Raw genomic sequence first — 24,887 nt, forward strand, 5'->3', positions numbered from 1 at the left:
TGTGTGTATGTGTATGTGTGTGTGTGCGGTTTACATTCAGCCCTCATGGAGACCATAAAGCAAATGTGGGTTTGAATCTCAAATTCAACAAAAAAAATGAGGAGGTACCTGGATACACTAAGAAAGTTGGAAGTGAATGGATGTATTCATCTGCAGCAGAACAACTTCTTGCAGAGTACTTAGAGAGGTAAGTGCCTAATAAGGTCCTATTAGGCATCCAAAAATGTGGGAATGTCGTAACTATTTTGCCTTTCTGATATTAATTTTAGACTAAAAATATTTCCTTTGGTATGATGGGACATGTATTACATGTAAACCTAATTTTATACCATGGAGCACCATAGCTATTAGCTAAAAAATACTGTACTTATTTATTTAAAATGAAAAAGAATGATGATAATTGGCCTCCTTTTATTTTTATTTTTCTATTTTTAAAGATTTTTTTTTTTTTAAGTAAGCTCTACACCCAATGTGGGGCTGAAACCTACAACACCAAGATCAGGAGTTGTATAGTCCACCAACTGAGCCAGCAAGGCGCCCTTTGGCCTCCTTTTAATTAAAATTTTCCTCAATTTGCTATCATAAATAATTCGCTACTTTGTATGTCTGTGTTAGTAATAAGAAGATTGGTATGGGTGAACAAAACAGCTCTTCACACAGTGGATTTTCCTGAGTCTTAAAACTCCAGCTGGATAATAGATTACTGTCCTAAAATTATAGAATTTTATGCTGAAATGGTCTAAGAAATCAGTAAATCTCAGCTCCTCATGATAAAAATGACAAAACTGTATACCAAGGTTACTTGAATTACTCAGTCACAAAGATTTGGAGGAAATACCTTTACTTCTGATTCCTAACTGAATGTTCTTTCCATTGTTCCACCAGTTTCTAACCTTGTATTTAGGATCCTCTTACTAGTTTACTAGGGCTGCCATAACAAAGTACCACAAACTAGGTGGCTTAAAACAGCAGAAATTTATTGTCTCACATTTCTGAAGACCAGAAGTCCAAAATCAAGGTGTTTGGTAGGGCCGTGCTTCCTCTGAAGATGCTAGGAAAGGAACCATTCAATGCGTCTCTGCTAGCTTCTTGTAGCCTCACACATTTGATCTTAACTTGTAGATGCGTTACTCCCATCCTCCATCTTCACATGTGTTTTCCCTGTATGTCTTCACGCCATCTTTCCTCTGTGCACGTCTGTCTCTGTGACCATATTCCCGTTTTCATAAAGACATGGTCATGTTGGATTGGAGCCCACCCTAAAGACCTCATTTTTATTTTATAACCTCTATAAAAACCCTATTTTCAAATGAAGTCACATTCTGAAGGTAGTGGGAGTGGTACTGGAATCTTTTGGGGAAGGAACACAATTCAATCTCATATTGCCATCTGAAAATGTAATTATTTCTTCTGTTCACTTCTGTATTTCTTTAAAGCATTGTATTTACTTTTCATGATTTTCAGCTTAACATATGCCTTGATTTCCTACCATGAAAGATGAAACTTTAGCTCTCTTTTTACTACCTCCCCTTTCTATTTCCTCACCTCCCTACACACATGTATATTTATTTCCCCTTTCATTATAGTTTAATAAATCTGTATCTATGGTTTACTTGATTAAGGTGATGTAAATGGTCACAGCTGGACCCTGTAGAGTTTTATGGTTGCATTTCCTTGTACACATTTTTGATTTCCACATCTTGTTTAATCATTTGCTTATTGTCTGTGTTCTTATAACTAATTCGGCCCTAAACTGTGTGTCATAGTTGGAAAACTTGATAGGGTCAGATCAGGAGATCTCTTGGTTCCATTTTCTTTTTGTAGACTTCCTCCTAAAACCTTCTGTCTTCCTGCCTCAACGTAAACTAATTGCTTTCTAGGGCTATCACACAGCTCTTGTTCTAGACTTTCTCTTTACTGCCATTCTAGGAATTTCCCTCACCATTCTTCTATGTAGGATTCCTTTATTTCCTGGCTTTCATATCTTACTTTTTTCTGGTTTGTCTCCATTTTGATGGAGCACTTACTCCAGTAGCTTCCTGAGAAAGCTTGCATGTCTGAAAATGTCTTTATTCTTCCCTGAGCAGACTTGATTAATAGCTGGCCTGGGTGTAGAATCCTAGATGGGAGATTATTTTCCCTCAGAATTTGAAAAGTTCTTGTTTCCTTTGCTGGTGAGAAGTCCTGTGCCATTCTGATTCTGAATCTTTGTGTGTGATCTATTTTCAGTTTCTGAAATCTTTTTTGCATCTTCCCTTTACCAGTGCTGTTTTAATAATGTGATGATGTGTTGGGGCACCTGATGGGCTCAGTCAGTTGAGCCCCTGACTCTTGATTTCAGCTCAGGTCATGATCTCACAGTTCATGAGTTTGAACCCTGCATCAGAGTCTGCACTGTCAATGTGGAGCCTCCTTGGGATTCTCTTTCCTTCTCTCTCTCCCCCTCCCCCACATGTACACGTGTTCTCTCTCTCTGTCTCAAAAAAAATAAGTAAACGTGAAAAAAACCTTCTTTAATGTGATGAAGTGTGCCTTGGTATGTATCTTCTTTCTTTTCGCTGTTCAGTCCTTTCAGACTTGAAACCGATGCCCTTCCATTCTGAGAAAATTTCTAATATTATTTATTTGATAATTGCCTCCTTTCCATTTTTTCTATTCTTTCTGAGACTTCTGTTAGATGATAGACTTCTGGATTAATCCTCTTAATTTTTTTTATCTCTTCTCACCCATTTTCTTTATTGCTATACTTCTACTCTGTGGGAGATTTTCTTCAACTTTATCTCATATCATTTTTATTTCTATTTGATTTATTTTTAGTTTCTAAGAGTTCATCCTTAATTCTCTGACATTCCTTTTTTATAGTATCTTGCTCTTATAATGAATGAAATGTTTTATTTCTCTGAAGATGGTAGTTTTAGTTTTTCTTCTATTCTCTATATTTTGTTTTCTCTGAATTGCTCTTTTTTTTTTTTAACTTGTCCAGTGGTTCTTTGGTGTCTAATCATATTTAAGAGTGAGGCACCAAAAAGCTGGTTGAAAATGTAATGTGCTTTGGTGGGCTTTCTCAGGTGGGACGTTGCTATTTCTGCAGAGGCCCCCCAAATATCACTACCTATATGTGTGTCTTTTCTCTTGGGCTGGCTAGTTTTCCTAGAGAAGTGTCTTCCAGCCTTTTCTTTGGAGGACAGATGTGAGGAACAAAACTGACTTCCAGTGTTCTGGAAATTAAGCAGGGAAAAAGGATCTTATTATGTAGTAGATACTATGATACACTCTCCAAACCTCCCTTTAAGACTAAAGGACCTATTTATTTGGCAGCTGGAATGCTGCTGTCTGCCAGCTCTCCGTTGTGAGCTCTCTTCAGGAATTGCCTTGCAGAAGAGAACTGCCTCAACCTGAAGTTACATCCCCTTCCCACAACACCCACAGATCCAACACCTGATCTACAAGGAGGTGTAAAGACTCAGCCAACCTCCTTGCCCCAGTTTAGGACAATCCTTAAGGGCCATCCTAGTTTGAGATCTCTGTAGGACTGACCAAGGAGTTTTTTAGCAATGGATCACAGCCTAACTTTTCCCTGTACCCAGTGATGCTTCATTCCTTTTTTCTTTTCCCTTCTACTTATGTTGATTCCACAAGAGCTCTCTGATAAACTTTCTGCATGCTTATGTCCAGTCTCAGGGTCTGCTTCTTAAAGGAGTTACACTTCCTAGCCTGCTTCCTAGCAACACATTGTATAGTAGTTACACTTCCATTAATGCCCTCTCATCTCCTCATCCCCCATCTACCCATCCATCTCCTTGTGCCTTGTATATCTAAAGCTAGAGCATCCCCTGTTCAGCCTCTCTAAAAGATAAACTACAGACAGGTCTTGTGCTGGAGTGAAGGTGAGTAATCACATAATCATCTAGCTGCTTATTATACAAAATATTCACCTAAAAGCTTACTTAACTTCAACCCTCCCATACTACACCATTAAAATGTACCTAGAAGGGCGCCTGGGTGGCTCATTTGGTTGAGCGTGTGACTTCGGCTCAAGTTATGATCTCACAGTTAATGGGTTCAAGCCCCGCATCAGGCTCTGTGCTGACCACTTGCTCAGAGCCTGGACCCTGCTTCAGATTCTATGTCTCCTTCTCTCTCTCTGCCCCTCCCCCGCTCACGCTTTGTCTCACTCTGTTTCTCAAAAATAAATAAATGTAAAAAAATAAATAAATAAATAAAAACGTACCTAGAGCCCATAATTCCTGAGCTTTTGCAGACTTGCACAGTTTAAATCATCTAGCTTTTTGACTTCTCACACTGGGGGTTAGGGTACAGCTTTCCCTATGTTTCAGACCAGTTGATACTTACCCATCCAGTTTCCAGTTTCTAAAATTTTGTTAACAATTCATATATGCTGTCAGACTCTCCACTTCCCTTTTTCATGCCTTTCTGGGTCTATGTCCTTTTTTATACTTTACTCTTCTTGTAATAGGTTGGGCAGTGAGCAAAAATTAAGCACATGTATTCAATCTGCTATGTATTTAAAAGTCCTCCAATATTCAGGAAGCAGTGAAGTTTTGAGGAATATCAAGAAACTTTTAATGTATTTTATTTTTCTTATTATGGGATGCTTCAGCTTTGTTATGAAAATTAGAAAATGAACCTGTAAATTTTTGTTTTGTCCACTTATCACCTGTCATTAGGATCTAAGAACAATTAGAGTCAGTAATTAAAGTTTGTAAGTAACTAGTTTATTACAGTTTAGTAATCATTTAGTCTTCATTTACTAAATCATTTACTAAATCATTTAGTCTCTATTCTTTATTAATACTCTGTGTAATAATCAACTCTCAGTATATTTTATATGTCTCCTTAAGATCCAAAATCAAATAATAGGAAGTTTATGTGGAGTTAGCTGTATATATATTCTAAGTAGTATTTTTGTTTGTTTGGCTAGAGCTCCAGAACTATTTAGTTATATAGCCAAAAACAGCCAAGAGGATGTGTTCTATGAAGATGATATTTGGCCTGGAGAAAATGAGAATGGGTAAGCAAAATTTGTGGTTATTTATTGCCTCATAGTTCAACTTAGTGGTTCCAGTGAAATGTACAGCAGCTAGTTGATCAAGAATTTTATTACTTTTGTGGGAAGGATTTTATATTTATAGATATATTTTTGTTTGTTTTAAGATCTTCATATAATTTTTATATCCCTTATATCAGTAAAGTACTTTTAAATTAATTTTGTGATAATTTTATTTTATTTTACTTCACTTTAAGTTTTATTTATGTAAGTAGTCTCCACACCCATCATGGGGTTGGAACTCACGACCCTGAGATTAAGAGTTGCATGCTCTCCTGACTGAGCCAGGCAGGTGCCCCAAATTTTGTGTTTTTTTTAAATTACTGAGAAGTAATATGTCCATGTTTATATTAGATTTATAATCCCAATTAAGTTTAGTGACCATTAATTATGTATTTGATGTCTTTTATAATTCACGGCCTTCAGAAAATTTATATTAGGCTCTTTGTATAAACCCTCAGAAAGTTTTAATCAATGTGAAATAATTATTGTTTTTAATGTAGTGCTGAGAAAGTTCAAGAAATTATTACTTGGCTAAAGGGACATCCTGTCAGTACTCTGTCTCGTTCTTCTTGTGATTTACAAATTCTGGATGCAGCTATTGTTGAGAAAATTGAGGAAGAAGTCGAAAAGTGCAAGGTACTAATTTTTAGTAACCAAGATGATTGATGAGATTTGAAATTAAATGGACTGCATATCATTCTACAAATAATTCATTTGTGTTTCAACCAAATAAAACGTGAACTCAGTGATTCTAATTTATGTCTGATTATATTCCTTTTTTTAACTTTTGATTTTATTTTCCACATATTTGCCTTTTTATTAAAATGATGTTGTTTTGCTAACAAATTACTCTTGATAGCAGAGTAAGTTTAGAAATGGGCTCTGAAACTATCTTCCCCCATTCCTCTTTCAATACTTACAACCTGAGACAAGATACTTAACCTTTCCATGCCTCTACTACCTCATTGGTAAAATGAGAATAAAATAGTACCTACTTCATAGGGTCGTCAAAAGGATTAACTAAGTTAGGACATGTAAACTCCTTCTAATATTGCCTATTTTTAATGCCTAATGATGCTTGGCTATTGTTATTTGAATTCTTTTATCACATACTCAAGAGCTGTGAAGACAGTCTAGAAAATTACTACTGGATGACACTTTTTCTCTTTACGAAGAAAATATAAGGCGTAAAGCCACGAGTTTGAGTTTTTGAAAACTCATTCACACTCAGATATCTAAGGATAGAAACCTGCATTTCTTTTTTAACCTGTATTTTTTAAAAATTATCTTTCATCCTAAGATAAAATATATTTGTACAGCATTGTATTTGAAATGAGTTTTCTACTTAATAAAGGTTAATTACTTTAAGTCCCCAAATTTTATTTTAATCCATTTGGATGCAGAACTTTCTAAAATGCTTTACACATTTCCCCTTACTTTACAAACAAAAGATGTATATACAAATTTATAGTCTATTGTTTGGTTGCAACACTTTTTAGATGTGTGTGCATATAGATTAAGACAGGAATGTTTTTAAAACCAGTTAATGTGTTAAGGAGGTGCTGTCAAGGAGTGGCTTTTTTTTCTTTTTAGTGTTATAATGTTATTAGGATAATAGAGAAAAGGAGAAAAAAGCTAAAAAAATAAATAGAACATTCTGAACATAATTAAACTTTTTCTTTATAATGTAGGATCTTCATTAGAATTATCAGTAGTTTTCTTATTGGGCAGTGGTTCCCAAACTCAGCTAATTATCAAAATTACTAAAGGATCTTTTTAACAAGTGTATTCTGGATTCCACCCCTACAGCAATACTTCTCATACTTTACTGTGCAAATGAGTCACTGGAGGATTTGTTAAAACACAGATTCTGTTTCACTAGTTCTATGATGAGGCTTGAGATTCTGCATTTCTAACGAGTTCCCAAGTGGTCACATTTTGAGTAGCCAGACCCCAGAGTTTTTCATTTAGCAGCTGTGGTTGGAGCCTATTGTGAAAATTCCTGTTTAAAATTTGCCTGATGAATCAGGTTTGATTGCCATGTCCTCTAATCAGTGCTTAGAGGTTATTAGAGTGTTTAGAGTGCTTAGAGTGTTTTTTTTTTTCACATGCAGTACTTTGGCCCAGGATTGGTGTCTGCTTTTTTAAATTACTTTAAATTTCTTTTATTTTGGGGGCACTTGGGTGGCTCAGTCGTTTAAGCGCCTGACTTCAGCTCAGGTCATAATCTCACAGTTTGTGAGATCAAGCCCCACATCAGGCTCTGCACTGACAGTGTGAAGCCTGCTTGGGATTCTCTTTCCCTCTCTCTCTCTGCCCCTTCCCCCGCTCATGCTCGCTCGCGCTCTCTCTCTCTCTCTCTCTCTCTCTCTCTCTCAAAAAAAAAAAAAACAAAAAACAAAAAAAACACCATACCTTAAATAAATAAATTTATTTTTTTCTCCTTTTGCTGTTGTCAGTGGGCATAACTTGTACCCTATTAGTCCTAGTGTGCTGTGGGCTGGAAGCATAGACATCTTATCTGTACTGCCTTCATTATTCATTCTAGTTTGTTTGTTTTTAATGTTAGTTATTTTTGAGAGAGCATGAGCAGGGAAGGGGCAGAGAGAGATAGAGGGAGACACAGAATCCAAAACAGGCTCCAGGCTGTGAACTGTCAGCACAGAGCCTGACTCAGGGCTCCAATTCATGAACTAAACCATGAGATCATGACCTGAGCTGAAGTCAGACACTTAACTGACTGAGCCACCCAGGCGCCCCTATTCATTCTGTTTAAAATCGTGACCTCTCTACACACTGCTGATCCCCTTTACCTGCTTTATTTTTCTCTGTGCTTTCTACCATCAAACATACTATATATTTTCCTTATTTTATTTCTTGTATGTCTCTCTAAGTAGACTAAAGGAATAGGTCACAGTTTTATCCTTAGCATCCAGATTAATACGGCATGTAAATGGAACTCAGTAAAGATTCATTTGAAAGAATAAATCAAATATCTTTGTAATAAAAGATAATAGGCTCTATTTAAAGGCTTGAGCATTTTACAATATATAAATACATGAACTCTACTGTATGGCCTCTAGCTTGGAGCTGTTTTATGCCTTTTGTGCTTATTTCTATAAAGTACATTCTAAAGATAGGGGCTGCCGTATAAGTAAACTGCTGCCATTTTTCTTAGTAGATGAGAATTCATTTAAAAAATATTTAATGTGAATGGTAGTTATGGATTGCAATGGATATAAACTGTGATAGAACAGGTAATAATATTTCTATCTTACAGTAAAAGGAAGCTGATGCTTAATTTGAGTGTGAGTTCACAAAATTAACAAGGAGTAAAGATGGAAAGATGGGACAAAAGTCTTCTTCAGACATTTGTCAGATGATCAAAAAATTCAAACATCAAAGCCAATTTCATGAAAGATTCCAAAAGCAAGGACTTTGTTAAATGAATGCCACCTTAATTTTAATAAGTAGCCAGAAAACCGACAGTAATGTCATAGATCAGTACTTCATACCTTTTTTTCCTTTAATATAAATCTTCATTGGCCATCAGATATAATTCTTTTTAGAGTAAAAAAGTATTTGAGTAGGATAACATTTACATAAAGTTCCAAAAGATAAATCTAATCTTTTGTGTTAGAAATAAGGTTATTTTGGGGAATGGTAGTAACTGGGAGGGAATACAGGAGTTCTTATGTTGTGCTTACTAATGTTCTCTCTTGAACTCAGTATGGTTATACATAGATAAGCTCATAAAAACTCACAGGCTGTATGCATACAACTTTGCATTTTTCTGTGTCTTATACTTCAACAAAAATTTAATTAAAAAAAATTTTTAAGTATGTATTATTCCTCCTTGCTGCATCTGAAGAACTTCAAATATTCTTTTAATTACTCATTTGGCTTTTTAAATATAATCATGTCCAAATGAATAATAATTTTATATTTTTAATATAAAGTCAAATAACAATTTTATGTTTTTAAATATTTAAACATTTTTTTTCTTCAGCAAAGAAAGAATAATAAGAAGGTACGAGTGACAGTGAAGCCCCATTTGCTGTACAGAGTAAGTTTCCTATCAAAGAATTCAAAGTTGTTTTTACTTTGAAAGTGTAGAAAGAACACAATGTTTTTGTTATAGTAATAGAAAAACTATTTCAAATTAGAGTTAGTAATAATTAAAGCTTTCTTCTCTTCAGCCTTTAGAACAGCAACATGGAGTCATTCCTGATCGAGATGCAGAATTTCGTCTTTTTGACCGTGTGGTAAATGTGAGAGAGAACTTTTCAGTTCCAGTTGGCCTTCGGGGCACCATCATAGGAATTAAAGGGGGTAATATCTCAGTACTTGGTGTGTCTTCAACTGTTTCTGTATTGTAAAGTAAAACACAAATTAAGTGTCTTATATCTAAGCAGAGAGCAATAATGTACATAGCTAACTGTATTGCACACTTAAAAATCATTAAGATGGTAAATTTTATGTCCTGTATTTTTTATTAAAAAGAAAAATATGAGAAAATGGAGGGAAAAAGGAAGAAGCAACTAAGGATCTAAATGTGCCTCAGAGGGATGCCTGGCATGAGCTGCTTTGCAGCATAGATTCCAAAAAAAGTCAAAGTAGCATGAAGCAACATATCAGGTGCCAAGGGGTCAGGGTGTTGGCAGCACTGTCCTTTCTTGTCTCAGGCACTCAACCTTGGTGTGATTGTTTGGGCGAGGAATGGTAAGGGTCAGATGGGTGTGATGAAACAACAAGCCCCTGCTGCTATCTGCTCAACCCTATGCATCAGCTGTTCAAATACTGAGCTTATTGGATTGTATTCTAGTCAAGTTGTCTTGGGACCCTGATAACGTAGAAGTTTCCTTTCTTCTGACCACTCCTATCAGTAATAGTGACTACTTGGGATTTTGTCTTGAGAAGGATTTTAAAATTGTATCTATGCTGAGTGGGAAAGAGCTTTGTCATTGATTTTTAACTATGTCTGCCATGGACATGGAATAAAAAGGGGAGTATTTGTCATCACTGTCCTCAGCTGAGACCTCATCTCCATAGTCATCTTTACTAGAGGGAGTGAACAATCCTCATATCTTTTACAATCTTAATAATCTTATGAGAAATGGCCCCTCCCTCAGATGGGGAATGGGAACCTAGAAGGTGAGCTTTAAGCCTTCAGAGGAGAAACTCCTGCCTCTCATTGAGCCTCACTTTCTTGAGTTTAGATTTCAAGTAAAAGTGTCAGGTTAAAAGGTACGGCTGGATGTTGGACACTGGATGAGCTCTGCAGACTTGGTTTTGGCTGGGCAGTAAAGGATCTGTCTTACTGCAAGACCTTCAAAACTGCAAACTCCAAAGGCCCCAATAGTTCATTTTTGCCTAGTCCTTTTTAATAAAAAATACAGACATCCCTCCACTCCTACCACAGGCTAGGATATTATCAGATATTATGTTAGGGTTTTCCAGAGAAACAGAACCAATAAAGTGGAAAGGAGTAGGGGAAGGGTGGAGAGAAAAAAAGAGAGGGAGATGGAGGGGAGTGGGAGGGTTAGTCAATTCTCAAGTAATGTGACTGTATTATTAATTTGGGCTTAGAGTTCAAAATGTTATTATAGCTAATTATTTCACTTTACCTTGGCATTTTGGATAAATTTAATCTTGCCAGATATATCTCATCAGCCTCTCTGCCAAATGTATTCTTCTCTGTTCCTATCTAAATTTATTGCAATCTTTCTCATGTGTCTCATATCTCAGTTATGACATCCATAATCGACCAAGTCATCTCAGCCAGAACCTTGGAGTCATCTTTGGTGTCTCCATCCTTTTTATCTACACAGGTCACAGACCCCTGCCAATTCTATCTAATAATATTTCTGTTCTCTCCATTCTCTTCCTTTTATTAAATAAACTACGATGTTTTCAGATCTTTGTCATCTTTTATCTGTCTTACTGCAAGGCCTTCAAAACTGCAAACTCCAAAGGCCCCAATAGTTCATTTTTGCTTTTGTTTCCCTTGCCTCCAGAGACATGTCTAGTAAGAAGTTGCTGCAGCCAAGGTCAAAGAGGTCGTTGCCTGCTTTCTCCTCTAGGATTTGGATGGTTTCATGTCTCACATTTAGGTCTTTCATCAATTTTGAATTTATCTTTGTGTATGGTGTAAGAAAGTGGTCCGGTTTCATTCTTCTAAATGTCACTGTCCAGTTTTTCCAGCACCATTTGCTGAAGATACTGTCTTTTTTCCATTAGATACTCTTTGCTGCTTTGTGAAAGATCAGTTGGCCATACATTTGTGGGTCCATTTCTGGGTTCTCTATTCTATTTTACTGGTCTATGTGTCTGTTTTTGTGCCAATACCATACTGTCTTGATGCCTACCGCTTTGTAGTAGAGGCTAAAGTCTGGGATTGCGATGCCTCCCACTTTGGTTTTCTTCTTCAATATTACTTTGGCTATTCAGGGTCTTTTGTGGTTCCATACAAATTTTAGGATTGTTTGTTCTAGCTTTGAGAAGAATGCTGGTACAATTTTGATTGATATTGCATTGAATGTGTAGATTGCTTTGGGTAGTATTGACATTTTGACAATATTTATTCTTCCAATCCATGAACATGGAATGCTTTTCCATTTTTTTGTGTCTTCTTCAATTTCCTTCATAAGCTTTCTATAGTTTTCAGCATACAGGTCTTTTACATCTTTGGTTAGGTTTATTCCCAGGTATCTTATGGTTCTTGGTGCTATTGTAAATGGGATCAGTTTCTTTATTTCTCTTTGTGTTGCTTCATTATTGGTGTATAAAAATGCAACCGATTTCTGTACATTGATTTTGTACCCTGCGACTTTGCTGAATTCATGTATCAGTTCTAGAAGTCTTTTAGCCAGTCTTTCAGGTTTTCCAAGTTGTCTGCGAAAAGTGAAAGTTTGACTTCTTCTTTGCCAATTTTGATGGCCTTTTTATTCTGTTTTGTTGTCTGATTGCTGGTGCTCGGGTTTCCAACACTATGTTAAACAACAGTGGTGAGAGTGGACATCCCTGTCGTGTTCCTGATCTCAGCAGGAAAGCTCTCAGTTTTTCCCCATTGAGGATGATATTAGCTGCTGGCTTTTCATATATGGCTTTTATGATGTTTAAGTATGTTCATTCTATCCCGAATTTCTTGAGGGTTTTTATTAAACGTTGTTGTATTTTGTCAAATGATTTTTCTACATCTGTTGACAGGATTATATGGTTCTTATCCTTTCTTTTATTAATGTGATGTATCACATTGATTGATTTGCAAATATTGAACCAGCCCTGCAGCCCAAGAATGAATCCCACTTGATCATGATGAAGAATTCTTGTTATATGTTGTTGAATTCAGTTTCCTAGTATCTTGTTGAGAATTTTTGCATCCATGTTCATCAGGGATATTGGCCTGTAGTTCTCCTTTTTTTGTGGGGTCTCTCTCAGGTTTAGGAATCAAGGTAATGTGGGCTTCATAGAATGAGTCCATAAGTTTTCCTTCCATTTCTATTTTTTGGAATAGCTTGAGAAAGATAGGTATTATCTCTGCTTTAAATGTCTGGTAGAATTCCTCAGGGAAGCCATCTGGTCCAGGACTCTTATTTGTTGGGAGATGTTTTGTTTTGTTTTGTTTTTAATTAATTTTTTTGTTTTAACATTTATTTATATTTGAGAGAAAGAGACAGAGCATGAGCAGGAGAGGGACAGAGAAAAAGGGAGACACAGATTGGAAGCAGGCTCCATGCTCCGAGCTGTCAGCACAAAGCCCAGGGTGGGGCTCAAACTCACAAGCCGTGAGATCATGACCTGAGCTGAAGTGAGAAGCTTAACTGAGTGAGTCACCCAGGTGCCCCCGTTGGGAGATTTTTGATAACTGATTCAATTTCTTCACTAGTTATGGGTCTGTTCAAATTTTCTATTTCTTCCCGTTTGAGTTTTGGTAGTGTGTGGGTGTCTAGGAATTTGTCCATTTCTTCCAGGTTGTCCTGTTTTTTGGCATATAATTTTTCATAGTATTCTCTGATAATTGCTTGTATTTCTGAGGGGTTGGTAGTGATAAATCCATTTTCATTCATGATTTTATCTATTTGGGTCATCTCTCTTTTTGAGAAGTGTGGCTAGGGTTTTACCAATTTTGTTTATTTTTTAAAAAAACCAACTCTTGGTTTCATTGATCTTTTCTACTGTTTTTTGTTTTGTTTTGTTTTGTTTGTAGGTTTTTTTTTTTGGATTCTATATTATTTATTTCTGCTCTGATCTTTATTCTTTCTCTTCTTCTGCTGGGTTTGGGGTTTCTTTATTGTTCTGCTTCTAGTTCCTTTGGGTGTGCTGTTAGATTTTGTATTTGGGATTTTTCTTGTTTCTTGAGGTAGGCTTGGATTGCAGTGTATTTTCCCCTTAGGACTACCTTTGCTGCATCCCAAAGGGTTTGGAGTGTTGTGTTGTCATTTTCATTTGTTTACATATATGTTCAAATTTCTTCTTTAATTGCCTGGTTGACCCATTCATCCTTTAGTAGGATGTTCTTTAACCTTCATGCATTTGGAGGTTTTCCAAACTTTTTCCTGTGGTTGATTTCAAGTTTCATAGCATTGTGATCTGAAAGTATGCATGGTATGATCTCAGTTCTTTTGTATTTGTTGAGGGTTGTTTTGTGACCCAGTATGTGATCTATCTTGGAGAATATTCCTTGTGCACTTCAGAAGAATGTATATTCTGCTGCTTTAGGACGAAAAGTTCTAAGTATATCTGTCAAGTCCATCTGGTCCAGTATATCATTCAGAGCCATTGTTTCTTTATTGATGTTCTGTCTAGATGATCTATCCATTGTTGTAAATGGAGTATTAAAGTCCCCTGTAATTAGCACATTTTTATCAATAAGATTGCTTATGTTTATGATTAATTTTTTTATATATTTGGGTGATTCCAAATTTGGTGCATAAATATTTATAATTGTTAGCTCTTCTTTATGGATAGACCCCTTAATTATTATATAATGCCCTTCTTCATCTCTTGTTACAGTCTTTAGTTTAAAATCTAGTTTGTCTGATATAAGTATGGCTACTCCAGCTTTCTTTTGACTTCCAGTAGCATGATAGATGGTTCTCCATCCCCTCACTTTCAACCTGAAGGTGTCCTCAGGTCTAAAATGGATCTCTTGTAGACAGCAAATAGTTGGGTCTTATTTTTTTTATACATTCTGATACCCTGTGTCTTTTGATTGGAGCATTTAGTCCATTTACATTCAGTGTTATTATTAAAAGATACGGGTTTAGAGTCTTGTGTTGTCTGTAGGTTTTGTGCTTGTAGTGATGGCTCTGGTCCTTGGTGGTCTTTGCAATACTCACAGAGTCCCCCTTAGGATCTCTTGTAGTGCTGGTTTAGTGGTGATGAATTCCTTCAGTTTTTGTTTGTTTGGGAAAACCTTCATCTCTTCTTCTATTCTGAATGACAGGCTTGCTGGATAGAGGATTCTTGGCTGCATGTTTTTCCTATTCATCACATCAAAAATTTCCTGCCACTCCTTTCTGGCCTGCCAAGTTTCAGTAGATAGGTCTGCTCCTACCCTTATGTCTACCCTTGTAAGTTAAGGCCCATTTATCCCTAGCTGCTTTCAGAATTCTCTCTTTGTCTTTGTATTTTGCCAGTTTCACTGTGATATGTCATGCAGAAGATCAATTCAAGTTACATCTAAAGGGAGTTCTCTGTGCCTGCTGGATTTCAATGTCTGTTTCCTTCCCCAGATTGGGGAAGTTCTCAGCTATGATTTGTTCAAGCACACCTTTGGCCCCTTTCTCTCTTCTTCTTCTGGAACTCCTATGATATAGATATTGTTCCATTTCATTGAATCACTTAGTTCTCTAATTCTCCCTTCATGATCCAGAATTTTTTTATCTCTCTTTCTCAGCTTCATCTTTTTCCATAATTTTATCTTCTATTTCACCTATTCTCCCCTCCGCCTCATCATTTCTCACTGTCACCTCCTGTAGTTTATTTTGCACCTCATTTACAACATTTTTTAATTTATCATGACTATTTTTCAGTTCCTTGATCTCTGTAGCAATAGATTCTCTCCTGTCTTCTATGCTTTTTTCAAGTCAGCAATTAATCTTATGACTATTATTCTAAATTCTTGTTCACATATATTGTTTATATCTGTTTTGAGAAATTCTTTAGCTGTCATTTCTTCCTGGAATTTCTTTTGAGAATTTTTCCATTTTGTCATTTTGGCTAGTTTTTTTGTCCCTTATGTGTGTTTTAAAAGCTTGTTATGTGTCCTGCACCTGCAAACACTACCATATTAAAGAGGGGTCATACATTGTCCAGGGCCTGGCCCTGTAGAAGATGTTTTTTTGGAGAGTGTTACTTGCTCTCTGTTGTTGTGACTTTGGTTACTTTATCTCCCTGTCCGTAGTGATGTTTTGAACCCTCCACCAGGTGTGCTTTGATTTGTTCGTTAAAGTAGCCCTGGAAAGGAAAACAAACAAAAACAAACAGAAAACAAAAACAAACAAACACACAAATAAACAAAAAACCCAAAAACAAAAAGCCAGAAACACCAGCTACAAGTAAACAATATGGTGGAAGCGGTGCTGATAGAAGAGGCCTTATCCCATACAAAGAAATGACAGGGGTGGGGAAAAAGAAAAAATAAAAGTTGAGCAGAGAAACTATACAGCTTAATCCAGAGAGAGAGAGAGAGAAAGGAAAATAAAGGAGGAAAAAGGGGAAAAAGAAAATAAAATTGTCCAGACAGAAACTATATGGCTTAATTCAGAGAGAGAGAGAGGAGAATAAAGAAGGAGGTGTGGAACATGTATCAAGAGAATGGATTAAATATGTCTGCTTAAACAAACCAATAACCAGAGTAACCAGACTAGAGGAGGGAAGAGATAAGAAGGAGAAAAGGAAGGAAGAACATATCTATAAGTAAGAATTGTCTGAGAATTAAACCAGGCAGTGCAACAGCACTGGTCTGGAGGAGGGGCTGTCTGGTGCTGTCTGTCAGCGTCCATCCCACTCCAGCAGATATGCAGTTACCAGGTGCAGAGGAGTGTGGTTTGGTTTAGGCAGGTCACATCTCCACTGTGGGCCCTAGGGCTGATGCCTGAAGCCCCACCTTGTTGGTAATGGGGAGAAAAATGACAACGCCCCAGTCTCTCCTCCACAGACCAGGTGTCCCAAACCATTCTGTTTAAGCCGTCCTCACTGTGCCATGGGTGCAACCAAGGCGGTTTGTCCTGCCCGGCCGACTCCTGTGCCCTGGCGCTTGCCTGGGATTCAAACTCCTGCTCCATGTGCCCGGGTACTGGGGGAGTGCCACTCTCTGACTGGTGGAGGCAGGCAGGCTTTGTCCTGTCCCACAGCACTCCAGGGAGAGGATCACTTTCTCCCACTGTGGACTGTGCCCCTGACCTAGCCACCGAACCTGGGGCTGACTCCCCTCCTGCCCAGGTGCGTGATCCAGGCAGCCAGCCCAGTCCAGAGAAAGCCCCTCAATTAGAGATTGGCCCTTTCTCTGTCCAGGTCCATGGTTTTTCTCTTGTCCAGATACAGTCCTATGCTTCCCCAGCCTCTCTTTCTTGTCCTTTGTCTCTGCAGAAGGGGATCCGTCCCCTCTGTTCAATTTATCTCTCCCAGTTCGCAGTCACACACCTCTGGCCCGTCAGGTTGTCCTGGTGGGTTCCTGGAAGCTACTGTCTTCTTTGCCTCCCAGACTCTTGGAATTCAAAGTCCTTTATCTTCAACCTTGCTTTGTTTGAGAGAGGAGGGAACTTCAGATCCCCCTACTTCTCTGCCATGTTGGCCCCTCCCCTTATTATGAATAATTTCAAACATAGACAAAAGCAGAGAGAAAAACATAATTAATCTTCCCAAAGCGTATAATTTAAAATATTATTTTGCTTTAAGTTAATACCGGTAATCTGTGAGTTTATCTATTTTTCATTTAGTGTATTCCCCTGCACTACTTTTTGATAATTGTAATTAATGTTTCTCAAAGTTCAAAAACTTATAAGCTGATTTTTCATTATATGATTTTTAAATCTCTTTTTTTTCACAGCTAACAGAGAAGCTGATGTACTATTTGAAGTATTATTTGATGAAGAATTTCCCGGAGGCTTAACAATAAGGTTTGTATTTCCTGATGATAATTATACTTTGTGAATATGAACATGTGACCAGTGACTTTACTGTACTTATTTGTCTCCATTTTGAATTCCTCTTATATGCAAGACATCATACTTGCTACCAGGGAAGGTAGCAATGAGTAAGACAGACATGCTTTCTACTTTCACAGAGCTTTCATTTTAGTGGGGGAGATAATTGTGTAACTGATTATAATATTAGTTATTTAGTTAAAATGTGAGAAGTGCTGGGAAGGAAAAGTTCAGGTTTCTATAAGAGTATAACTTGTCCTGAGAATTCTAGAAAGCCTTCTTGACAAGTATTTAAGATGAGACTTAAAGAATGAATAATAGCTAACTGGAGGAAGAGGGAAGAAGAATGTTAAGTGGTCATGAAGAAGAAATAACAACATACAACAAAGGACCTATTCAGTCATTCAAAAAAAAAAAAATGCAAGTGTGTCTGAGCTTTAACAAGATTAGAGTAAAAGAGAAAAGCAAGAACTGCAGGAACTTGTAAGCCAACTTTGAGGACATGTTAAGATTTTGGTATCTTGGCCTTCATCCTTAAAGCAATGTGAAGTCATCAAAATCAAAGCTGTGACATCAGATTTGCATTTTAGTGGAATTGTGGATGCTGAAGCCAGACTCAGGTGGTTTGAGGAGGCAGGAAATTGAGCTGACCCTTGAGAAGTTTGACCATGAAGGAGAGAAAATATAACTGGAGGTTAGCAGGTTTAAAGGAAGAGAATTGGATTTTTTGTTTAAATTAATATGGGTGAGTTTTATTTATTTGGGGGAAGCACTGATAGAAAATGTACAGGAAAAAGGATTATGATAGAATGAAAGGTACATGGAATGGGTTCTCTCACTTATTCTTTGAGTTACCTTGAGTAGGTAGTTCAAAGCATTCTGACCCTCAATTTCCTCATTTATAATGAAGATACATACTTCACTAGATTCTTGTGAGGATTAAATGAAGTCCTTTCCAGTTTCCTGTCTCCCTTCTAGAAACTAGCTGGAAAGCTAAACTGAATTTAGCTTAGTTTCTTTTTCTCCTCTATTTTGATTAGTGACTAATTAAATAAAAAATTGATTACTCTGGTTTAGTCTCTTTTCTTTTTAAAAGTAGGCTCCACACCCAGCATGGAGCCCAAGACGGCTTGAACTCATGACCCTGAGATCTGAGCCAAGATCTAGAGTCGAACACTTAACCAACTGAGCCACCCAGGCACCCCTTGTTTAGCTTATTTGCATAAAATCACTATTGTCAGTCCTTTTCCAAGTAACCCTCACAATGCTATTACTGTTGTTTTACAACTCAAATGTGCCTGTTACCGAAAGACTTTAACTGTCTACAATCTTCAAATGCAGCAGCAGAGTCTGGATCTCTTATCTGATTTTATTTTTCATGAAAATGTTTGATCACCAATAACCTTAGCCCAGTAACTTAGAAGATACATTTTTAAGATGATTAACTTTTTTCTCAGTGTCTTTTTTTTCACTCCTAGGTAGAGGCACTGGATTTTTTACTGATAGAGAGCTATGTAAAAGATTACCTGTACATTCATTTCTATAATGCAGAATCTTTAAGTATAGTTCTCATGAACATATTTTCTACAAATCATATAAAGATTTGTCATAAAATAATTCTACTCCATCATCTCTTAATATAAGAGGATTATATTCTTAGAAAAAGTGCATAATAGAGTTAAGAACTTTTGACAAGAGAAGATTTATTTTAATATCTAATATTTTTGTTAAGGCTAGGAAGGAAGGAAATCACAAATACTTATCTATTAAGCCTTCCTGGGTCCATAACTTTAAGATGGGAAGGTGAGGATAAAAAGGCTAGACTCAGCAATTGATCAGGAGACAAATGTGATCAAAGTTAACATTTGCCCTATTGTGTAGGGAGAGGTCCACTGAGAACAGTGCCACATTTGAGTATCTCCTGGTCTTTCATAAACCAAACTGTACAACCCAGTTTTTAAAAGAAGCTTGACATTTAATTCATAAATTTTTACTTATACTCAGATATTTTGTTGCCAGCCTTCTGAGAGCAAACTAACACATACACACATCCCTTGCACACCACACCTGTAGAAGAGTTGTTCCCCCACTTGGTAGCACTGAGTAGTCTATTCAGAAACTTTTCAGAAATGTATCATCTTATAAATTGAGATCTTTTTATGATTTCAGGTTCCTCTGCTTAATTTAAGAGTAACGTTTATTAATTCAGATTATGGACTGACTGTCCACCCAAAAATAATTTGATTTGTCTGCTCCCTAACACATTTAGTATTATTTCCCCCTGAAATAACTGTTTACTTTTAGGTGCTCACCTGGTAGAGGTTATCGACTGCCAACAAGTGCCTTGGTGAATCTTTCTCATGGGAGTCGCTCTGAAACTGGAAATCAGAAGTTGACAGCCATTGTGAAACCACAACCAGCTGTGAATCACTATAGCTCAAATTCATCAATTTCCTCTGGGCATTTGGGAGGCCTGAACCATTCCCTGCAATCACTTTTTGTTCCTACTCAAGTAAGGCACTTAGTCTCATTTCTTTCTGCCCCTTACAAATCACAGGCAGTCTTTGTAAGTGGAAACATAATTTGACTTAGTTTTTAAAAAAATTTTAGTTCAAATCAATTTCAGATTTATTTTAAGTTAATGGACTAGTAAAGAGTGCTACTGATAGCATTCTACCTCTGTTATAAAATTAATTATATTAAAGAAGAAACACATTTTTTAAATAGCCTGAGGATGTCTGTTTTGTTTTCATATATTTACCTTTGAAACTAAAGTTTCCATTTTTTCTTATATAACTCAAATGTTATATCTACTACGAAATAACATGAATTTGAAACGTTAACAGGGAGAGAATTAAATTTATTAAAAGTTATTTACAAGTTTCTACTATGCAACTCATGGGTGATTTACTTTATTTTATCTTTCTGGGGACAAAATTGAATTGTTTTGTGAGAGACACTTAACCTTATTCCATGTCCCCAAATCTTAATCACATTTTTTTTTATCTTAACCTCACTTTAATCCAAGTAATATGTGTTCATTATAGACTAATTAGAAAACACAGATAAGGAGATAAGAGCAAAGGAAACAAGCAAAAATACTCTCAAATTTCATAGGTAACCACTATTAAATTTTGGTGCATATTTTTTCAGAGTTTAATCTGAACAAAATCAGTTCCCCATAAGTAATAGGTGATTTTTAATCTATTAGATGCTTTTGTGTAAGAGGAAGATTTTAAGAATAAAATCATTAGATACTAGTTTGAATGAGTTAATATATCAGTACATTGGAAGGCAAAAAAAATATTTTCATAGGGATATTGATTTAGTATAATCCATAGCATTTGTCATGCTTTAAAGATTTTTCAATTGGGGCACCTGGGTGGCTCAGCCAGTTAAGCATCTGACTTTGGCTCAGGTCATGATCTCACAGTTCGTGACTTCAAGCCCCACATCAGGCTCTGTGCTGACAGCTCAGAGCCTGGAGCCTATTTCAGATTCTGTGTCTCGCTTTCTCGGTCTGCCCCTACCCCATTTGTGCTCTCTCTGTCTCGCAAAAATAAGGAAATAAACATTTTACTTTTCAGTAAAACCATTCAAAACTAGTTACATATGATGAAGGCCATTTTCACTCCAACAGAATATTTTTATGATTACTGAGCTCCAGAAAAAAAGAACTGAGATTTCAGATAACGGAAGTTAAGATCCTGTCTACTGCTAATTAACTTTAGTGAATTAATTTTATTTTTTAATATGAATCTTAATTTTTTTGTTTCACTTCCTTAAGAAATTTTTTGTGCTTTGCCAGGTACCTAGGAAAGATGATGATGAATTTTGCAACATTTGGCAGTCCTTACAGGGATCTGGAAAGGTTCAGCACTTTCAGCCAACTCTACAAGAGAAGGTTAGTATACCTTGTTTGATGGACATTTAATTTAAAAAAACAACAACAGAGTGCCTAGGTGGCTCAGTCAGTTAAGTGACCAACTCTTGATTTCAACTCAAGTCATGATCTCATGGTTCATGGGATCGAGCCCTGCGTGGGGCTCAGTGCTGACAGCGTGGAACCTGCTTAGGATTCTTTCTCCCCCTCTCCCTTTCCTCTCCCATGATCTCTCTCTCTCTTTCTCCCCCTTCCTCTCTCTACCTCTCCCATGATCTCTCTCTCTCTCTCTCAAAATAAATAAATTTTAAAGACAGCAACAACAAGATTGACATTTCTCTTTTGGGTATGCAATGACTAGTTTTCTTCAGAAATCTCATAAAAGAGAAATAATGCTTTTAATCACGAATGTTCAGAATTCTCTTCAGCCATATATAAAAGTTTTTGGACTCATAAGTGGGAATACAGATAATTTTTCTTTTAAATCAGTTTTGGATTTTATGTTAGTTGTTTGCAAAATCATAATAACTGTATTTTAAATTCAGGAGAGGCCTTGGGGTGCCTGGGTGGCTCAGTCAGTTAAGCGTCCAGTTTCAGCACAGGTCATGATCTCACGGTTGTGGGTTTGATCCCTGCATCGGGCTCTGTGCTGACAGCTTGGAGCCTGGAGCCTGCTTCGAATTCTGTGTGTGTGTCTCCCTCTCTGCGTCTCCCCCACTCGTGTTCTATTTCTCAAAAATAAATAAACATTAAAAAAAGTTTTTTTTAAATAAGTTCAGCAGAGGCCTTAATGGCACTTATTAACTTACTCATTTTCACTTGCATGTATAGCTTTATTCTGGCAGTTGGTTGTCTTAAATGTGAATGAGCAAATTCATATTCCCTAATAGAGATTAAGAAGAAAAGAAATTCTGCTAACAAAAAAAAAAAAAAAAAAAAAAGTTGACTCAGACAAAAAATAATAATAATAATAATAATAATACATTCCTACAACACAACTCTTCTTGCCAAGCTGCTGACCTATCTTTTCAGGTCAAGAGGGAATGTTCTCTCAGGTTTATAAACCAGTAGCCTACACCATGAAGGCCTCTTTTGTTCTAATGTCCTCCAATAATGGTGGCATTATCAGAGTTTATCACAGTAGAGAGGAGAAAATATCAAGGGAAATGATGATAAAATAAACATAAAAAGTGAGAGGGACAAAATACACAGGTCTTCTCTGCCAATAGCTATTATAAATTTTGCTTATCATCCATAAATCCTTTCTACCTAAATATAATCTATATCCAGATTTTCAAACCCTCTTTTCCTCTCTAATTTATTTGATTCTGCTAACTACTCATTCGTTACAAGTACTGTATTATCATTCATTCATTTCATTACTTCATTCAACATGTATTTGATTGCCTACCATGTACATTGTTCTACACAATGAGACATAGCTGTAAACAAAACAAAAACTCTGACCCTCAAACAATCGGTATCCTTGGGAGGAGAGGACAATAAATAAGTAAATTATATGGCATATTGGTAATACAAAAGTTTAAGGAAAAGTTCAGGGAAGGAGGATAAAAAAGGTTGGCAGGAGAGGTAGAGGCAAGGTTTTGCAGTTTTTTTGTTTTTTTTGTTTTTTTCAACGTTTATTTATTTTTGGGACAGAGAGAGACAGAGCATGAACGGGAGAGGGGCAGAGAGAGAGGGAGACACAGAATCGGAAACAGGCTCCAGGCTCTGAGCCATCAGCCCAGAGCCCGACGCGGGGCTCGAACTCACGGACCGCGAGATTGTGACCTGGCTGAAGTCGGACGCTTAACCGACTGCGCCACCCAGGCGCCCCATGGTTTTGCAGTTTTAAATAGAATTATCAGGTAACATTTGAGTAAAGATTTGAATGAAATGAGGACTAGGGCATGTAGATATGTGAAGGGAGAGTATTCCAGACAAATTCAAAGACCCTGGTAGGAATCCAGGTGTACTCAAGGTAGAGAAAAAAGACTTATGGTTCTCAGTCAGTAGGGTGAGTTGTAATTAGAGAGGTGATACATCGATACAATGCAGGATCCTCTGGGTCATTAATAAGGACATTGGTTTTTACCCAGTGAGATAAGGAATCAGTGAATGGTTTTGAGAAACAGAATGACATCTAATTTATATTTTAATGGGATCATTCTTTCTGCTGTCTTGGGAATAGAATGTATAGGAGCCAGGGTAGAAACAGATTAGTTAGGAGACTACTAGAACCATCAAGGTACAGTTGATAGTGACTTGGACCAAGGTAGTAGGGGGCTGTGAGAAGTGATCAAATTCTAGTCATATATGGAAGGGATTGCCATCTAATGACAAATTGGATATGGGGTTAAAAGAAAAAAAATGAATTAAAGAGTGTAACTCCTAAGGTCTTAGTAACTAAAAGGATAGAGGGGCTGTTACCTGAAATGGATAAGATAGCAGGTCAAGTAGGTTTGTGGAGGAAGATATAGAGTTCAGTTTTGGTCATGGTAAATTTGAGGTATATATTAAACATCTAAGGGAAGATTAAGAGTTAGAAATTTGAGTGGAGATGCAGAGTCAGTGTCTCTGATAGTTACAGAGGAGAGAGAAATTTGGCATGTATTTATTTATATGTTTATGTATATCCAAGGAAATGGATGTAAATAGAGAAGAGGTCTAATTACTTAGCCTTAGAGAATTCCATCCTTAACGAGTCAGAGAGATTAGGTGAATCTGACAAAGAGGACTGAGAAGGAATGGCCAATGAGATAGGAAGAAAACCAGTAAAGTGTGGTGTTCTAAATGCCAAGTGAAGAATGGATGTCAAGTAGAATAATCAACTGTGTCAAATGCTGGTGATGGATCAATTAAAATGAAAACTGAGAATTAATCATAGAGTTTTTGCATCTGAGGTCATTAGGAATCTTGGCAAGAACGGTTTCAAGTAGGGTGATAAGAGTGAAATACCAAGAAGAGTGGGTTTAAGAGAGAAGAGGAGAAGAAAAAATAGAGGCAGAAAATATAGGCAGCTACTTCGAAGGAGTTAACACTCTAAAAGGAAACATTACCCTGACTCCCTTCTTGGCCTTCTGCCATGTGTTCACCTTCTTTCTTAACCTCTATTTTTCCAACCATTCACTGGGCACTGCTCCCTAAAACTGGACAACAAATTGTTTTTTTTTTTCTTCCCCCTTTTGCCTTACTGTTTGGTGACATTTGCTCTTACCTCACTGCTAATTACCACTCAATCTATGTGATCCATACCTCTCAATCAAGATCTAAGCCAGTATCTCCAACTTTCTAGAAGACAGGTATAGATGGATACCCCACCATCATCTCAACCTCAAGATGTTTTAGAATTGACCTCACCTAAAGTTTCCTCTCTTATCCTTATTTCTAACACTACCATTTTCCACGGCATATAATCTGATGAGCATGGAGTAAAAACTTTTTCCTTTTTTCCTCTTTTTTTTTTTTTTTTTTTGCTGTGAGACTACAAATCTTTTTATTTCCTTTCGGTTCCCACAACTGGACCTTAGAGTGTTATCCTAAGCCTAGGTTAACCTTCTACCTGTGCTTCCTGCTTCTTATCTCTTTCCTTTTTAGTCCTTCTTACGCAGTACTGCTTGATGCATCTTTCCTAATGATCTTTCCTGATGATCCTTTCACAAAACTGTGTGGACCCAGTGGCATAATTGGGCAAAATGTCTAATAAGAGCACCTGGGTTTGAAGTCAGTTTATTCCCTGAGGCACTGTGGTGTGATAAATCTGGTACCAGACTAAAAATCA

General features: G+C 36.8%; 1 protein-coding gene across 4 annotated transcripts in view; it reads left to right on the forward strand.

Moving 5' to 3' along the window:
* XRN1 (5'-3' exoribonuclease 1) overlaps positions 1-24,887 on the forward strand; it is a 119,739-nt gene that overhangs the window by 71,673 nt on the left and 23,179 nt on the right. For all 4 annotated transcript variants that reach the window (XM_015080429.3, XM_027061687.2, XM_027061688.2 and 1 more), the window contains 8 exons: positions 41-187; positions 4,943-5,032; positions 5,572-5,707; positions 9,081-9,137; positions 9,271-9,403; positions 17,127-17,196; positions 19,528-19,735; positions 21,032-21,127. In XM_015080429.3, coding sequence (XP_014935915.1) covers positions 41-187; positions 4,943-5,032; positions 5,572-5,707; positions 9,081-9,137; positions 9,271-9,403; positions 17,127-17,196; positions 19,528-19,735; positions 21,032-21,127 — 937 coding nt within the window. The remainder of the gene's footprint in view (positions 1-40; positions 188-4,942; positions 5,033-5,571; positions 5,708-9,080; positions 9,138-9,270; positions 9,404-17,126; positions 17,197-19,527; positions 19,736-21,031; positions 21,128-24,887) is intronic.

The sequence above is a fragment of the Acinonyx jubatus genome, chromosome C2, assembly GCF_027475565.1.
Source record: "Acinonyx jubatus isolate Ajub_Pintada_27869175 chromosome C2, VMU_Ajub_asm_v1.0, whole genome shotgun sequence".
Classification (NCBI taxonomy): domain Eukaryota; kingdom Metazoa; phylum Chordata; class Mammalia; order Carnivora; family Felidae; genus Acinonyx; species Acinonyx jubatus.